This window comes from Pteropus alecto, unplaced genomic scaffold (assembly GCF_000325575.1).
Source record: "Pteropus alecto unplaced genomic scaffold, ASM32557v1 scaffold226, whole genome shotgun sequence".
Classification (NCBI taxonomy): domain Eukaryota; kingdom Metazoa; phylum Chordata; class Mammalia; order Chiroptera; family Pteropodidae; genus Pteropus; species Pteropus alecto.
Window position 1 is genome coordinate 1,432,724 of NW_006440132.1, and position 17,784 is coordinate 1,450,507.

Sequence of the window (17,784 nt, forward strand, 5' to 3'; positions counted from 1 at the left end):
GTGGGTGATCCTTTCCTTTGGCCATAGCTCAGCAAAAAGAATGTGAATTTTAAGACAGTATTATTATATTTGGATGGTTCCAGGCAGAACATAATGAACAAAGTTAAATTTCAGCTAATTTTTAAGTATCATAAAAGAAGGATCCTCAAATTTTCAATTTTAAAGGGAACTTAGGTCTCATCTAGTTCAGCTTTCTAAATTTATAGATGAGGAAACTGAAGCATAAAGAGAAAAGCTATCCTGTGGAATAGTCTTTTACCCTTTGAAATATTTATACTACAGTAAGTCATTAGCCAAGGAATTATTATCCTATTTAAAAGATTAAAAAAGTGAGACTCAGAGAAGCTATTTGCTGAAGGTCACATAGCTGGTAAAAGGTTCAGCTAGGAGTGAAACTCAGATCAGACGTTAATTCCTATACCATTTTTCTTATGTTGCGTTGCCTCACACAGAGGAGTTATAAGCTGTTAGAAAAATAAATTCACATTATTAGTTCTTATAGTACATGGATTTTAATGGTAGTGATCTTTACTTTTATTATAAAAATCAATTTTCAAGTTCCTATATGAAGTATTTTAAAATTGCTTGAGTTTTTGAAATATTTTACAATATGTGTGATATATTTTACAATGTATTAGTTTTGTAATTAGAAAAAAAATCAAGACAATAAAAGTGAAAATGATACATGCATACCAGAGACAATTTGAAAATTAGAAGGAAAAAAAGAACGGTGAAAAGACTGTTGCTCCTCACGACTATTGTTAGCATCCTGGTGCATTTATGTCCGGTCTGTCTTTAGTACATTAATTTTCTTTCTCTATAGCCGTGTTTCAGGTGCATGGTAGTTTTAAAGCAATGTAGAGTGATCAGCTTTTAAGAACAGATAAGTCTTATTGTTATACTTATTTTCATCTTTACTTTTGAGATAACATATTTACCATGTAAAGGTCTTTTTTTCTTATTAACTTCTCATTGCAGAGTATGTCTCGAAATAACTAAAAATAAGAAATCTTTCTGGAAAAAACTTTAAATATTCTAATATAAATGATTTAAGAGAGTGAAGTTATATTGTGATAAGCACAAAGATAGAGGTTTGGAGTGTTATTTAGAATAGTAAAAAGCCCCCAAATAATAAGCATGTAGGCCCAGTAGCACTGTAGGAGCAAAGTATTAAAAGTATATATTTACCATTTTTTAATAAGAGTAGCAACATGACCTTTTTTTGCCACATTGCAAATGGCATGTTATTTGACTACATGTTGCCCCAAATGTCCATATTCTGTTACAACTGTTAAATTTTTTTGAGATATTTTTATACTAAAGTTTAAGACTATCTGAACTTTTTCTTAAAAATTATTTCCATTGGACATTTTTAATAGGAAGAGAGCAGGTAAGCAAATTTTATACATGATGTAGGTTTTGACTTTTCCAACCTGCAGAATACTTTGACATTTGAGATTATTTTATTTTTAGAGTCAAAATCTGGAGTGTGCTAGTACGTTTTTCAGCAATTTGTATTGTCACAAAGATACATGTCTAAAGTGGGATAAAAATATAAGAGTTTCTGGAAGGAAATGAGTACTTTAAGTATTTATCACTGTATGCTAAATTTATCACTATTTGTTATATATGTGAAAAATATCATTAACATGATCAGGCGTAAAGAATTATGATTTTTTAAGTGACAATATTTACATGCAAGTTTGATTTAATTCAAAGTGTTCAGATAATAAACTTTTGAGAATGTCTTTCCCAATAAGTTCATGAAGTTTTAGGGAATTCTGCTTTAATTCCTTAACTAAAATTTGATTGGAAAAATTGAAGAACTTGATAAATTCCTAGAAACAGACAACCTTGCAAGACTGAATTATGAAGAAATAGAAAACCTGAATAGACAGATTACAAGTAATGAAATTGAGTCAGTAAATTAAAAACTCCTAAAAAACCAAACTCTGGGACCAGACAGCTTTATAAGTGGATTCTACCAAACATTTAAAGAAGAGTTAAAACCTACCTTTCCTTCACAAATTATTACAAAAAATTGAAGAAGAAAGAACACTTCCAAACTCTAGCATTACCCTGATACCAAAACTAGATAAAGTAGTCACATTCGCACACAAAATTACAGGTCAATATAATATCCCTGATGAGCATAGATGCAAAAATGCTCAACAAAATATTAGCAAACCAAATATTATTGTCCATCACCACGCACCAAAATTAACTCAAAATGGATTAAGGACCAGAATATAAGACCTGAAACAATAAATTGCATAGAAGAAAACATAGGTACTAAAATCATGGACCTTGGACTTAAAGAGGATTTTATGAATTTGACCTCAAAGGCCAAGGAAGTAAAAGCAAAAATAAGTGAATGGGACTATATCAAACTGAAAAGCTTTCTGCTCAGTAAAAGAAACCATCAACAAGGCAAAGAGGCAGCTATCCAAATAGGAGAATATATTTGCAAACAATGCCTCCAATAAGGACCTAATATCCAAGATATACAAAGAACTCATACAACTCAATAACAACAGAAAAACAAGCAATCCAATTTAAAAATGGGCAGAGGACCTCAACATGAAGACATACAAATGATCAACAGACATATGAAAGGATACTCAATTTCACTAGTTATTAGGGAAATGCAAATCAAAACCACAATGAGATGCTATCTCACACCTGTTGGAATGGCTGTTATCAACAGGACAAGTAATAAGTGTTGGAGAGGACGTGGAGAAAAAGGAACCCTCATACACTGCTGGTGGGACTGCAAATTGGTACATTTACTGTGGAGAACAGTATGGCGCTTTCTCAAAAAACTAAGAATTGAACTACCACACTATTCAGCAATCCTTCTACTGGATATTTACCCCCCAAATCTGAAAACATTTATCTGAAAAGATATATACACACTGATGTTCATAGCAGCATTAATTAGGGTGGCCAGGACATGGAAGCAACTGAAGCGTCTTACAATAGGTGATTGGATAAAGAAGCTGTGGTACATATATACAATGGAAAATTAGGCTCCTATAAAAAAATTTATTGTTTATTAAACACACAAATATATATACATATTTTGAGGGTCAAATTTACATTAAAAATACATTAAAAAGATCATACACTATGATCAAGTGGGATTTATTTCAGGGTTGCAGGCATGGTTCAGCATCTGCAAATCAATCAGTGTGATAAACCAAATTAACAAAATGAAAGATAAAAATCATATAATCATCTCAATAGATACAGAAAAAGCATTTGACAAAATTTAACAAAGGCGACATATGATAAACCCACAGCTAACATCATACTCAATGGTGAAAAGCTGGAAGCTTTACTTCTAAGATCAGGAACAAGACAAGGATGCCATCTCGTGCTCTTTTTATTCAACATAGTATTGGAAGTCCTAGCCACAGCAATTGGGCAAGAAAAGTAAATAAAAGGCATACGAGCTTAATTAAATTCAGAAGTTATGGATGACTGACTGCTACAAAACTCTTGGCCACTGAGCAAAGTGCCTGTTGCACATGTGCACTTAAAGACAGTTGGATTTCTGGCGATTTGGGGGAAAGACACTTGGTCATCAGGGTTTCATTAGGGTTGGTGGATCTCCTCCTGAGTTCCAGTGGCTGCCATTCTGTCTTTTTAATTATGAACTACTGTTAGTTTAGTTTTATCATTAATATAGTTTGTTATGTGTTTGGTTTACCCCGTGGTGGTTAATGATGAATATTTACCTCTACAGTGTTCTGGCCTATAATTTTTCCAGGAACTAGAAGACTGTGAAAAAACATGTGCTTCCTATAAAAACAGATATACAAGTTGGAAAGGAAAAGAAGAAGTAAAACTGTCTCTATTTGCAGATGACATGATACTATAGATAGAAAACCCTAAAGATGTCATGAAAAACTATTAGAACTAATAAGTGTTCAGTAAAGTCACAGGATATAAAATTTATATACAGAAATCAATTACTAATTAGCTATCAGAAAGAGATATTAAGAAAAAATCCCATTTACAATTGCATCAAAAAAATAAAATAAGGAGTAAATTTAGCCAACTAGATGAAAGACCTGTACTCTGAAAACTAAAAAAAATTGCTGAAAGAAATTGAAGTTGACACAAATAAGTGGAAAGATATATTGTGCTCATGGATTGGAAGAATTAATATCATTAAAATGTCTATAGTACCCAAAGCAATGTACATATTTAATGCAATCCTTATCAAAATACCAATGGCATTTTTCACAGAACTGGAACAAAGAATCTTAAAATTTATATGGAAACACAAAAAACTTTGAATAGCCAATTTCGAGAAAGAAGAACAAAAATAGAAGCATCCTGTTCCCTTATTTCAAACTACGAAGCTATTGTAATCAAAACAATATGGTACTGGCATGAAACTAGACATATAGATCAATGTAAGAGAATAGAGAGCCCAGAAATAAAGCCACACATAAATGTTCAATTGATCTGTATCAAAGGAGGCAAGAATATACAATTGAGAAAAAAGTCTCTTCAATAAATGGTGTTGGGAAAACTGGACAGCTACATGTAAAAGAATGAAACTGGACCACTATCTTACACCATATACAAAAATAAATTCAAAATGTATTAAAGACTTGAATATAAGACCTGAAACTATATAACTCCTAGAAGAAAACACAGGCAGTAGCGTATTTGACATCAGTCTTAGTAATATTTTTTTAGACCAGTCAATTTAGGCAAGGGCAACAAAAGCAAAATTTAACTAATAGGATTATGTCAAACTAGAAAGCTTTTACTCAGTGAAGGAAACCATCAACAAAACAAAAAGACAATCTACTGAATGGGAGAAAATATTTGCAAATCATACATTTGATGAGGGATTAATGTCTAAACTATACAAAGAATTTAAACAACTTATATTTTAAAAAAAGATTAAAAAATGGGCAGAGGTCTCGAGTAGACATTTTCCCAGAGATTTCCAGATGGCCAACAGGCACATGATAAGATGTTCATCATTACTAATCATCAGGGAAATGCAAATCAAAATTACAATTACTTCATACCTGTCAGAATGGCTCTTATCAAAAAGACAAAAAATAACAAGTGTTGGTAAGGATGTGGAGAAAGGGGAATCCTCATACACTGTCGATGGGATTGTAAAATGGTGCAGTCACTATGGAAAATAGTATGGCGGTTCTTCAACAAATTAAAATTAGAACTGTCATACAATCCAGCAATTCCACTTCTGGGTATTTATCCAAAGAATACAAAAACACTAATTTGAAGAAATATATGCACCCCTATGTTTATTGCAGCATTATTTACAATAGTCATGTATGGAAGCAACCTAAGTGTTTATTGATAGATGAATAGTATAGAAAGATGTGTTATATATATAAATTATAATATTACTCAGTCATAAAAAAAAGTATGAAATCTTGTCTTTTGCAACAACATGGATGGGCCTGGAGAGTATTATGCTTAATGAAATAAGTCAGATAGAGAAAGACAAATACCATATGATTTCACTTATATGTAGTATTTATATATATATAAAGTTTAGTGTGGTTCTTATACATATATATGTGTGTGTATATCTACATATACATATATACATATACATATATATACATATACATTATATATGTATATATATAAAACACATGAACAAACAAAACAGAAACAAACTCATAGAAACAGGAAATAAACTGGTGGTTACCAGAGGGGGGATCTTAAGGAGTGGATGAAATAGGTGAAGGGGATTAATAGGTACAAACTTCTAGTTGTAAAATAAATAAGTCATGAAGATGTAATGTACAGCATAGGAATATAGTTAATAATATTGTAATAATTTTGTATGATGATGGATGGTCACTAGACTTGTCATGGGGATCATAAGTATCAAATCATTGTGATATACATCCGAAACTAATTAGATATTATATGTCAATTATACATCAATAAAAGAATTGAGATTTGACATGTATATTAATAACATTTTCATTCTTTTGGTTTTTCAGATCTTGCTGCAGTTGTCAGACTATTTTGTTTCACAACCATATTCTCTCTTCTCTTTTTTGCAAATATTTCACTAGTAAGGAAAATCAATCAAACTGTTTATGAATCGTTTTATACCATATGTAGTTTTGAACTGTATTTAGCTTATCAAGTAAAATTTTATTGTATTCCTACATTTATATGTTGAGTTTACTCACTTATTTCTGTGATAGTAGTCCTGAGTGTCTCTTTGAATCTCTGTCATCCCCGGAAGATAGAATGAAAATTCCACTGCACTTTTTATTTCCCATTTTCACATGTTATCCTGCTTCAGTGCCTGTAGATATCCTTACTAATAGGGTACCAAAGGAGTGTGATTATAAAACATATAACTTTGCTTGCCTCCTTTCCTTTCACTTTCTTTCTTAATTAATTGTTTTCATTTTTATTTCGAATTTTTAAATATAAAAGTGTATGGAAAATGATATAATAAATATCCATGTACCCACACCTAGAATTAATAAATATTAACATTTTGGTATTCAGCTTAATATTTATGCATATGTGTATATAGTTATATGTTTGAAATAGAAAATTTCAAATAAAGTTGAAGTCCTTTCTGTTTTCTTCCCTAGTTTCATTTTTCTCCTGCTCTCCATAGAGACAAGCAGAGTATAAAATTCACCTATACCCTCTCAATCTACACTTAATTTCTACTACATATACATGTATCCATCTGTTCAGTGTATTCAGAATCTATTTGCTTAGTACTGTTTAGTGTGGTTCTTAAAATTTTACCAAATAAGTTCTCTCCTATATGTATCATTTTGCGATTTGCTTTTTCAACCAACGTTAAGATTTATGCATGTTCATACCTACAGGTTTAGTTCACTTATGTAACTCCACTATCTCAATGATCAAAATTGTACGATTTATCTATTTTCTTTTAATAGATCTTTAGCTTGTTTTTATTTTTCTTTGCAAATAGTTGGCTGGCTTTCAGTCTGAAGTCAATCAATCAACAGGGCTTACTGCAACTTTACTCAGGCACCCAGCCTTTTCCTAAAGAGTTGACATTCTAGTAGGGGACACCAAATTTATAGACCTGGCCAGTATAGAAATAAGATGGTGTAGAAACTGAACTCTAATCCCTATTGGATAGCTTTTTCTGGTCGACTCTTAAGGTCTTTTGTTTGCAGGTATGATTTATATAAAGTTAAAGTGCTTTCAGAATAAATCTTGAACTTCTTAAAATAATTTGCTTCTTTTAGGTGCTTGTTTAAACTGCCAGGAAAATAGCAAAGGGGATCACTGCGAAGAATGCAAAGAAGGATTTTATCAGAGTCCTGGTGCCACTAAAGAATGTCTTCGCTGCCCTTGTTCAGCAGTGACATCTACAGGCAGTTGTATCATAAGTAAGGCCTTTCTCTAAATCTTCATTTTTAGAGGAAAAATCAATGAATCAGTTATCAATAAATATAAAGTGTGTTGATAAAGTTATGGATGCTTTAGGTGAAAAGGTGTTATAAAAACAGCAAAGGGTTTCCTTTCTAGGAATTTGCAATCAAATCCAATTACACATAAGAAATGAGACTTGAGTTTTTGTTGAAACCATTTTTTACTTTGTCATGACTAAAGAGGAAGAGATAGAAAAATTATGAATGCCTGTCCATTGCAATTTATATAAGCATATTTCTTTTCTCAAAGTAAACTGTACAATTAACAAAGTGTTTATTTGTTTGATTGCATGTGTCTCTTAAGTTTGAGGGGAGATAGTACGGAGGGCTTATGAACCTTTTTGAGTACTAGTAGATGTTTTTCATTTTCAATTGTAGCTTGAGACTGTATTAAATCATTTCGGTATTCTCTCTGTTTTAGAATTGGGTGAATCGGAACCTAAATGTGTCCAGTGTAAAGATGGTTACACAGGCCAGAACTGCAATAAGTGTGCAAACAGCTATTACAATTATGACAGCATCTGTATTAAGTGCCAATGTCATGGCCACGTGGACTCAATTAAAACTCCAAAGATTTGCAAGCCTGAGAGTGGTGAATGTATCAACTGCCTCCATAACACCACTGGGTTTTGGTGTGAGAACTGCCTAGAAGGTTACGTTCGAGACCTCGAAGAAAATTGCATCAAGAAAGGTAAAACTTCACCTAAGGTTGTAAATTTAATATCTAAGCCTAGCATTGAAAATTTCAGGACAGCTACTTTTATCTTTGTAAAACCTTCCAATCCCACCAGAGGAGTTTTCTGGAAATAGATTTTGAATTTTGATAGATATTTGCCTAAAAAGATTTCCTTCCATACCTGCTGCTCTCCTGATACTCCAAAGTCAACTCCAGAGATTTGAGGACCAAGACAGAGTCATTACAGTGTTCTCACATTTTCTCTTCATCTATTTTTATTTTTATGTTAATAATTTAAAAGTTCTATCATTTTTTTTTATCCTTTACTTCCTGTATTCTCATCACCTCCAGTGATCACCAAAGGTCTTTTAAAGTAGGAACTGTAATCTGGTTAGAAGTTCCAGCTGAGAAACAAGAGTTCATTCTAGCATCTGTCCTAACTTTGGGCCTAAGTTTTACCATTCGTGATAGAGGAAATAGTAATAATATTCCTTTTGATTTTTAAAAGAAAAAGTTATTAATATGGCAAAATGTTCCTTACAGAGAGGTTCAGTAAGAGTTTAGATATGAATTAATGATTAGAAATTCAGGGCAAATTCAGGCTTTATTAGGTCACAGAGAAATTAGACCATGTTCTTCTATAAACCACTCTTTGATATTCTGACAGATGCTGAATATTGGTCTAATGGAAAGTTGGTCTGTGGCAAGTGTCATCCTTTTGCCATTTTCTTGATATCTTTATTCATTTGTGATCAAGGCTAAAAGACTCAGATTGAACCCTATCACTAGACTGGAGATCCTGTCACTCAGTTATCGTTCTCATTCTGAGACTGACAGGCCTGTGATGATTTTTCTTATTAGATTAAATAACATAAAACATGCCTCTTTTTAGAGGCATAGACTGATGTGGCTGACTGTGATGATGAATTATAATGATAATAATTATTTTATTGAGTGACTACTATGTGCCAAGCACTGTAAACATTAAATATGATAATGTTATATAGTATGTTATCTCATTTAACCTTTCCCAAGAACTTTGCAAAGTAGATATTATCCCCATTTATAGATGAACCTCAGTTTTAAAAAGATTGACTGACTTGTCTGTAACCACACAGTTCTACTTGATTCTAGAGCCTCCGGTATTTCCACCAAACTATGCTGCACTAGAAGAACAAAGTATAGCACCTTAATTATAAAATTGTTATAATCTGCATAAAGGAAAAATTACTACACGTGCAATTAAAGGAGGGTCTTTTTTCTCTTGGCCTACATCAACTTTGGACATTTAAATTGTGTTATTCAGAAGAACTAGAAATACAATTTTCCTGTTTTGTTCTTGCCTCCTTTGAAGAGAATTTTACCTTTTTGAAATGGCATCAGACATGCTGAACTTATTTTAGTTCAAATGATTGTCATCTATTCCTGCCACTTTTAACCAAGTGATTTAGAGCTCACTAGTGACATATTTACTGCCTTTGCAGGAATTCATATGAATCTACACAAGAATAAAGAAGGATGGAAAATTCCAACGTTAGAGTATTTACAAAGATTTTAATTTAGATAGTATACATTTCAGACAACAACCACGGATGTAATAATCAAAGCTTCTAGATCCTGATTCTTTTCACTATATTTCTTTAACACTTATTTTTAACGCATGCTCTTAAAGCAGAATATCATGTCAACATGCCATATCAACTTCCACTCCCATGTATTTCTTTTATTGTTTCTTAAAACTAGATAATTTTGTCTTTTACATTTCATTCTCTGTTTTTATTTTCAGAAGTTATTGTTCCAACACCTGAAGGTTCTACCATTTTGGTTTCCAATGCCTCTTTGACCACCTCAGTGCCCACCCCTGTTATAAATAGTACCTTTACCCCCGCAACCCTGCAAACTATCTTTTCAGTAAGCTCTGCTGAAAACAGCACGTCAGCTTTAGCTGATGTATCATGGACCCAGTTTAACATCATCATTTTGACTGTCATTATCATTGTGGTGGTGCTGCTGATGGGATTTGTGGGGGCTGTGTACATGTACCGGGAGTACCAAAACCGGAAACTCAATGCCCCGTTTTGGACCATCGAGCTGAAAGAAGACAATATCAGTTTCAGCAGCTACCATGACAGCATTCCCAACGCAGACGTGTCAGGATTGTTGGAAGATGATGGCAATGAAGTGGCTCCCAATGGGCAGCTGACCCTGACGACACCCATGCACAACTACAAAGCCTGAGGAGCCAGAACTCTTCTCCACAGTGCTCACTAAGACAGTGTCAGTCTCTGGACCAGACAAAGCTGGGTAGATTTTGCTGAGAAAGCAAAGGCATATAGTGCATCTGAGATTTTCAGGTACAAATTCATAATGTATTTATACTATTCCTCTTAGTTTTCCTGTGAAGATCTGAAGTAGTCACTGTCAATAAGGACTTGAAGTAAAGTATATTTTTGTACCAAACCACATGGGAGTAGAGAAAGGCTAAACCCCATAGTGCAGCCCCAATCCACTTTGACCTTCAAATAGACTCCTGAGGAGTGTCCACTCAACCAGCGGAAACAGGATGATGGATGTGGAGGGGGAGAGGACTGCCGGAAGACTTCATTTCCATTCCTGAAACACATTTTTTAAAAGGAGAGTCAGGGATGGTATTCGTTTTACTGTACTGAAAGACACTGAGGAAAAGCTGATGTCGGGGCTGTATCACAATAAACAATCTTGATTGTTTCCAAAATAGGATCAGAAAAGTTCCAAGAAGGTCTTTAGAAGGGTTCCACGATTCTTGCTTGGATTATAGCACAGGATAAACTTCTAATGGTAGAGAGAGGAAGGCAACATCTGGGAACAGGAAGCTGATAGTTCTTCTTAGGGTCTCAGTGTAAATGATAAATTGTCTAGAAATAAGGAATATTCCTGCCTCTAGGAAATAAGGTGTATATAGTAAATGTAGCATATCCGGTCAACATTGTATTTGTATCTATTTGTAAAAAAAAATCACGTCATATTTTATCATCTAGAATGTATTTGTACAGCAGTTGATGGCGTTGTAAAAAGGAAATATGCAGATTGGTTAAAAATACTGTAAAATAGATGGCAATATGGCTAGAGCTGGGACTCTGGTGAGCATCAGTCATTTTAGTCCCTCTTTGGACATTGTTGAAATTTATAAGAGGTTGAATGTTTCTAATCTTTCTTTTCATTTCTCAATCTAAAAGTAGAGTTATGTGTTCTTTGACTTATTATAGATTCAAGCAATAGATTTTGAAGTGGATGATTATTAAGCTGGGACACGGGCTGCACTCTCCATGCTACTCACCTAATTAGACATTAGCTACTCTATATATTTCACATAGATTAATGTAGAACATATCCTCATTAAAAATGGGTTTTTTAAATGTAAAAGATAGTCTTCCAAAGGAATTAGAATATTTTAGTTCCAAAAGAAAAGCCATCATATCACTTGGGGTCCCCTGTTTTCATGCCCGTGAAATATTTATATTTCTTCTCGCCCCCCCCCCTCCGCCCATAGAAAAATACCTCCTACATTTAAACATAGCCTATCACTCATATGCCATGAGGCATGTACCATCTCTCTGCAGTTTTACCATTCTGTCTTCTTGTCCGGTTAGGGGTAGCATTATAGTTGAGTGGATATGGTTAGTCCTGGCTTTTAGATGCACTTTTCTCTTAGAGAACATCTGCTGTTGCTCTCATCTATCATGATATTGACAGACTCTGGATTAAATAAGCCAGGAAAAGTGGCCAGAAATCAAATATAGGTACGTGTTAGGGGAAACAGCAAACTGTCAAGTGGTAGGAAGAAAAAATCAATAGACCCAGGAAATCCAAGTTGACAACTTGGCCTGACTTCCCCAGAGAAAAACCTGGAATTTGGCCGTACCTCTGTAGGAGGCCACTAAGTTGTTCTCAGGGTTCGGAGATGATGCTCCGGAGGATGAACAGGCAGATAAGCTACTTCTGGTAACCTGAGGTGCTTTGGATACTTGGCCATTGCTCATGAGAATATAGATTACTTTATGTTACATTGTATTAAAATAAACCAATATTTCTATAGCCCTTTCAAGGCATCTTTCCATATGTGTGTCTTTCGAACCTCATCGTAGCCCCTGAGGGAGTAATTGTTATCCCCATTTTATAGATGAGGTTAACTGTCTTGTTCAAGGCTACACAATATATCATTATTAGGCTTGGAATTAGGACTCTGAAGCACATATACTTTCAACTATATGCTAATGCAGAAATTGCCTGGCCACAGACACAGATGGCTGAGAGGAAGAGTTCCATCTGTAAATGCTTCTAATTGTTCTAAGTACAAGGTGCCATCTAGGGCCATATGGCTACGAAGGAATTTGTGGAAAGAACACAGGATAACTCTCTGAAGCCAGGAGATAAGAAAGTAAAAACACCAGTTTGTGCTTCACTAAAGTGAACTAGCCCTTCCAAGCAGGGAGAGAAAACCTGCTTTCCCTAGCAGCTGTCAATTATGTGTGTGCAAGGCTGTGTGTTGCACAATTTTAAGGAACTGTGCAAAGTGGCGTACTTACCTGCCTTTTCCCTAGATTACCACCCCTGTAAAGCCAGGGATTTAAGATGCTGAGAAGTAAACATTTGTTAAACAAAAGTTAACCCAACAGAGAAAGAAGGATTGTTTATTGGGATCTAAGAACCAAAGCCAAATAGTTTAGATTTTGGCCATTCCTTGAAACAGACTTTAAAAGATATCACAAAAATTCAATCACAAAGAATGTTTATCTTTAAAAACTTGCAAACAGTCCAAGATCATGTTTTTAATTTTTCCCGCTGAAAAAAATTAAGGACTTAAATTTTGAAAATTAATGTTATTTTGTGTCCTTTGCTTTTTGCTGGTGGAAATAATTTTGTTTTAAAATAATCAATCACGAAGTGATCTACCACCAAAACCAGATGAGAAAACCAGTATGGAGTGCATTACACAATATTCATTCTTCTAAAGGCACGACCCCCGTGAACTGTGGCATTCAGCACCAGGCTCCTCCCATCAGTCCTTTACGAAGACTAATATTGGAATAGTCTTTGTCTAAAGATTAGAAATGTGTTTATTTTCAAATAAGACAAGACTAGTGTGAATCTTATTGATAAATGAGAAGGATACAGGTATTAAGTGATACTTTTATCTTCATTAACTCATTTTAATAGGCCTTTAAGCATTTCTGACAGATGCCCTAGGTAGTGTTGTTAGGTATGTCTGTCCTCCCTTATTCCCTCCCTCCCTCCATGCTCTAGCTCCCAGAGGTCTCTCAATGGAATTTCTCCAGTTATAGAGGAAAATAATAAAAACTAAACCTCATTTATACTAAAGTCCTATGGACTTACTGTGTTACTCCTAGGGATACCTGAATTTTCAGATAGGAGAACAAAGCAGATAGAAGGCAAGAGAGAGATATTTTGGGAGAGGATTCGTAGAAGCATAAAATTATATGGCACTTTCTAGCTCCATATATTCCCAGGAAATTGACCATTAAAAAAACACTTGGTGACTCATGAGTTTGTTTGGGTCAGCTGAATGCCTTCAGGACATTTAGCCCTTGTACCATTTTGGCGGCAGAGAGCTAAACCAACAGTACTTCCTCCTGAGAGCCTCAGCTGGGATTGGGTTATTAGATCATTCACCTTGCTCCCATGTTGCTTGTAGGGTACATGGTGAACATAACACCACTTGTAAAGAATATTCCTGGCTCATACATTTTGAGGTATGTGGGTAGGAGCTGAATCGACACATCTCAAGGAAAGCTCAATGACAAAAGTTCGGAGAAGTAAAAAACAACCCAATATAACTTATTAGAGCAAGGAAAGCATTTCCGGCCTCATCCGTGAAGAACCTTTGGTCTGTTATGATGCTGATAGTAAGGAGTTTGGGATCTAAAACGAGTTCGGTGAAGTGCAGGAGAGTACTGGAAGGCCAGTGCAAGTTTTCAACCCTGAGCCAGTGACTATGCCAAGGGGAAAAGCAGGAAGAACACACTGATTCATCTGAAGAAGTCAAATAATACCAAATGGACTAAAGGTTATGGATCATCAAAATGTCAGTGGTTGAATGATGGTTTTTCAAAGACATTTGGGAATCTTTCTTGCTACTTGTGCGTACGCAGTGACTGCGACAGTAGCCCCAGCACGTGAGCCCAGGGATTCAGATTTAAGTAAGTCCAAAAGGTAAATGATTTAAAGTTAAATTTTAATGCTGGGCACAAGCACTCTGTAATACATTAAATTTCAGCCCAAGCAATTAGGGAATGGTTCTGAAGTGTTAAACTTGTATTTATGTCACTAAAATTCTAACCAATTTAAAAACGTGTCTCATACATATGCTGTACTAGGCTTCATGATGCATTTCTAAATTTGTGTATGATTTGAATATATAAAAGAATTTATACAAGAGTGTTATTTAAAATTATTAAAAAATAAATGTATATAATTTGTACCTATTGTAGATTTGTTTTACTTTTTTTATGTGGTCAGAGTTGTTGGAAGTCTTTTAATATATATCAGAGATCATTTATTTTTAAACCACTTCATGAAAATCATTGAACTCTTCATTTACTGACCATACTTCTTAAGAAGTTCCTTTAAAGAATGTTTTCTACTTAGGAAAAATTGCCCCATGAAGAAGATTCCCCCTCTTAAAACAAAACAAAACAAAACAAAAACAAAAACAGCATACCTTAAGAAAAAGGCATATATTAACATATAGTCTTGTTTGTGCTTTTGCTTTTTGCCTGTGATCCTTGGGATTTCCATGAAAATGTTATAGAAAGCACTTGCTCCTTTTGGATTTTTCATACATGTAAAAAATTTCCTTTAGTACAAATTCAAAGAGCCACAACCAAGTTCTATGTATTTATTAGATAACTAGTAAGGAGAATACACCTTTATTATTTTGAAGTACTGTTGAAGACCCTCTATTTTGACAAAGTTCAATGGTGTTTAATGGGATGCCACTTAGAGATCCAAGGGATACTTTGAAAAAGAAGAAAAACTAAAGCCTTTCTTTGTGCTGAGATTTTTATAAACTTCAATTGGTTTATTCAACTTTAGTTGTTGATATTTAATCTTTAAAACCATTTTTTATTTTCTAGGTCACACAAGAAAACAAGTTTTATTACTTTATAATCCCACCTCATATTTATAATACCACCATATATTTACATATATATCCTATACCTGTAGTTCTATGATATATGTGAATTGGGTATTATTCTAAGGAAACAGAATAAGCATGGCAGAAATCTAAGCAAATTAAAATTTTAAGAAAAAGTAAATCTACAAATTTACCACAGCAAGAGGAAACATTGTCAGAAACATGACTTTTATATTTTTAATGCTTTTGATAAAAGTCTATCAAGTAAGATTGCATTATAAAAATTGGCTGTATTCAGTTTTGATAGTATAAGTTGTATATGTTTTAAAAAATTACACATGCTTTATTATAATTGAATCAGTAACTTCAGAGTAACAACTGTGCTTGGTTACATAAAAAATAGTTAAGCTAAATTCAAAACAATGTTTTTCATGAGATGATAGTATGTGTTAACTGATAAACTGAAAAGCAACATTCTCAGTGAATGTTAAAAAATCATAAATTTGTTAGTTTTTCAAGGCAATTTTATGAAGAAATTGTCATAATTATTGTACAGGCTTTCTTATACCCCCGCCTACAAAATGAAAGTCATCAGAAAATGTTAAATTTAAAATGTGTTGCCTGCTTGTGTTAATAAGTAGATTTAAAAATCTTGTAGGTTGAATGCTGAACTTCAGACAGTTGCAGAAAAAAACGGCAAAATATTTTCTTTGTATGTAGTAAGAGTAGGTTTGGGTAATAAAGGAAGTGTTTGGGAGGAAATCTCCTTTTGTGGTTTCCTTTGTGTTGTCAGACCAACTGCTAAATTTTTATACGACAATGTTGTTTTTCTTAGTCTCTGCCCCAAGTCAGGAAGAGCCTTGGCCTTTCCTTAGGTTCACTGCCATTCTAACCCAACCATGTTAAACTCATATATAACTTCTTATATATGCCAGCTGTATGATGTCTTTCTTCCTTTGTTGGTCCTGTTTCTTCTATCTATCACATCCCGGAGAATGTTCCTTCATTCTTTACAACCCCTTGACAAAAGAAAGTTAATCAATCCTAATTCTATCTCCATTTGTCTAATGAATACTTCTCTTATTGCACATATTTATTTTATTGTATATACTTGTCATTTTATGTCTTCCTCAGTGTATTCCTTGAAGCCAGAGCATTACTATCTCTAGTACCTGGCGTAGTGCTGGCACATTGTGGCTGCTCAGTAAATGGGGGTTTAAAACAAAAAGTACTTGACAGATACATACGAGAGGTGATATGTGAATTTATTTAGTGAAGTATTATAAGAAATCATATTCAGTGGGTAAAATTAACAGAGATGTCAGCATAGTGGCTTCAGAGGATCTGAGAAACTCTTGAAATCATGCTGTTTTTTTTTTTGTGAATACAAACAATTTGTGTGTGTGTGTGCTTTCTGGAGAAAAAGGTCCATACTCTTAATCATAGTCTACAAAGTATCTATGATCCCAAAAGGATTGACAACTACATGGGTGGGGATTAATTTGTGTATTTCAGTAATAACAACCCTCCCATCAAATGTAAATCAGTACGGCCTTGATATAAGAAGTCCACTTCTGGGACTCTCTTGTAAAGAAATGACCTAAAAAGCAGAGACTTCTGTGCAAAAATGTCATCTCCCCCGCCCCCAGAGTTGTGTATAAAGTTAAAAAAAATTGGGACAAACTCTAGGTGTTTCTAAGAGGATGTGGCTTAGTGCCACATCTTGTTGAGATAGCATACAGTCATTAAAAAGAATTAAGAAGAATGATTAATAACCATCAAAATTAAGTGAAGAAAAACAGGATCTCTTGAAGAAATGCATACAGTCCCACTTCTAATATATAGTTTAGAGAAACTTTTATCTACATTTCAAATTCTTTATTGAAGCATCATTTGTTAAAGCAAAATAATTTCAAACACCCCAATTGTCAGTAGAAGAATGTATAAACTGTGGTCTATCCGTATACTTTGAACAGAATTTTATGCAGTAGTCGAAAATGAATGAATTACAACTATACATCAATATAGATGAATCTCAAAAACATAATGCCAAGTAAAATGAATCATAGAGAATATATACAATATAATTTATATAATGGCCAAAAATAGAAACTGGAATATGTTGCTTAAATATGCATACATATGTAGGAAAACTATAAAGAAAAACAAGGAAATGATTAATACAAGAGTAAAGATAACTTCGGAAGGGAGGGGGGATGCACAGATAACTTCAGAAGTATTGGTAATGTTCTTTAGTAGTGTGTATGTACATGCATTTTCATCGTATCCTTTTAAAAACACGATGTGTGAGTGTACATGCACATGTGTACTCTGGTATATATGTAACATTTTGTAGTGAAAAATTTTAATAGGATATAAACTGGTGAATACAATATGAGTTCAACTATGTTGGAAAAATACACATAGGAAATGTTTGGAAGGAAATACCATAACTTGGTGATATCTATACTAATGAAACAAATCCACTGCGTTTTATTTTATAATGGTAAAAAAATAAATTCAGCAGG

At 33.8% G+C, this 17,784-nt stretch overlaps 1 protein-coding gene across 1 annotated transcript in view; it reads left to right on the forward strand.

Moving 5' to 3' along the window:
- MEGF9 (multiple EGF like domains 9) overlaps positions 1-14,599 on the forward strand; it is an 82,004-nt gene extending 67,405 nt beyond the window's left edge. The window contains exons 5-7 of the mRNA XM_006917132.3: positions 7,260-7,403; positions 7,867-8,136; positions 9,908-14,599. Coding sequence (XP_006917194.1) covers positions 7,260-7,403; positions 7,867-8,136; positions 9,908-10,359 — 866 coding nt within the window. The 3' untranslated portion in view covers positions 10,360-14,599. The remainder of the gene's footprint in view (positions 1-7,259; positions 7,404-7,866; positions 8,137-9,907) is intronic.
- The last annotated feature ends 3,185 nt before the right edge of the window (positions 14,600-17,784 follow it).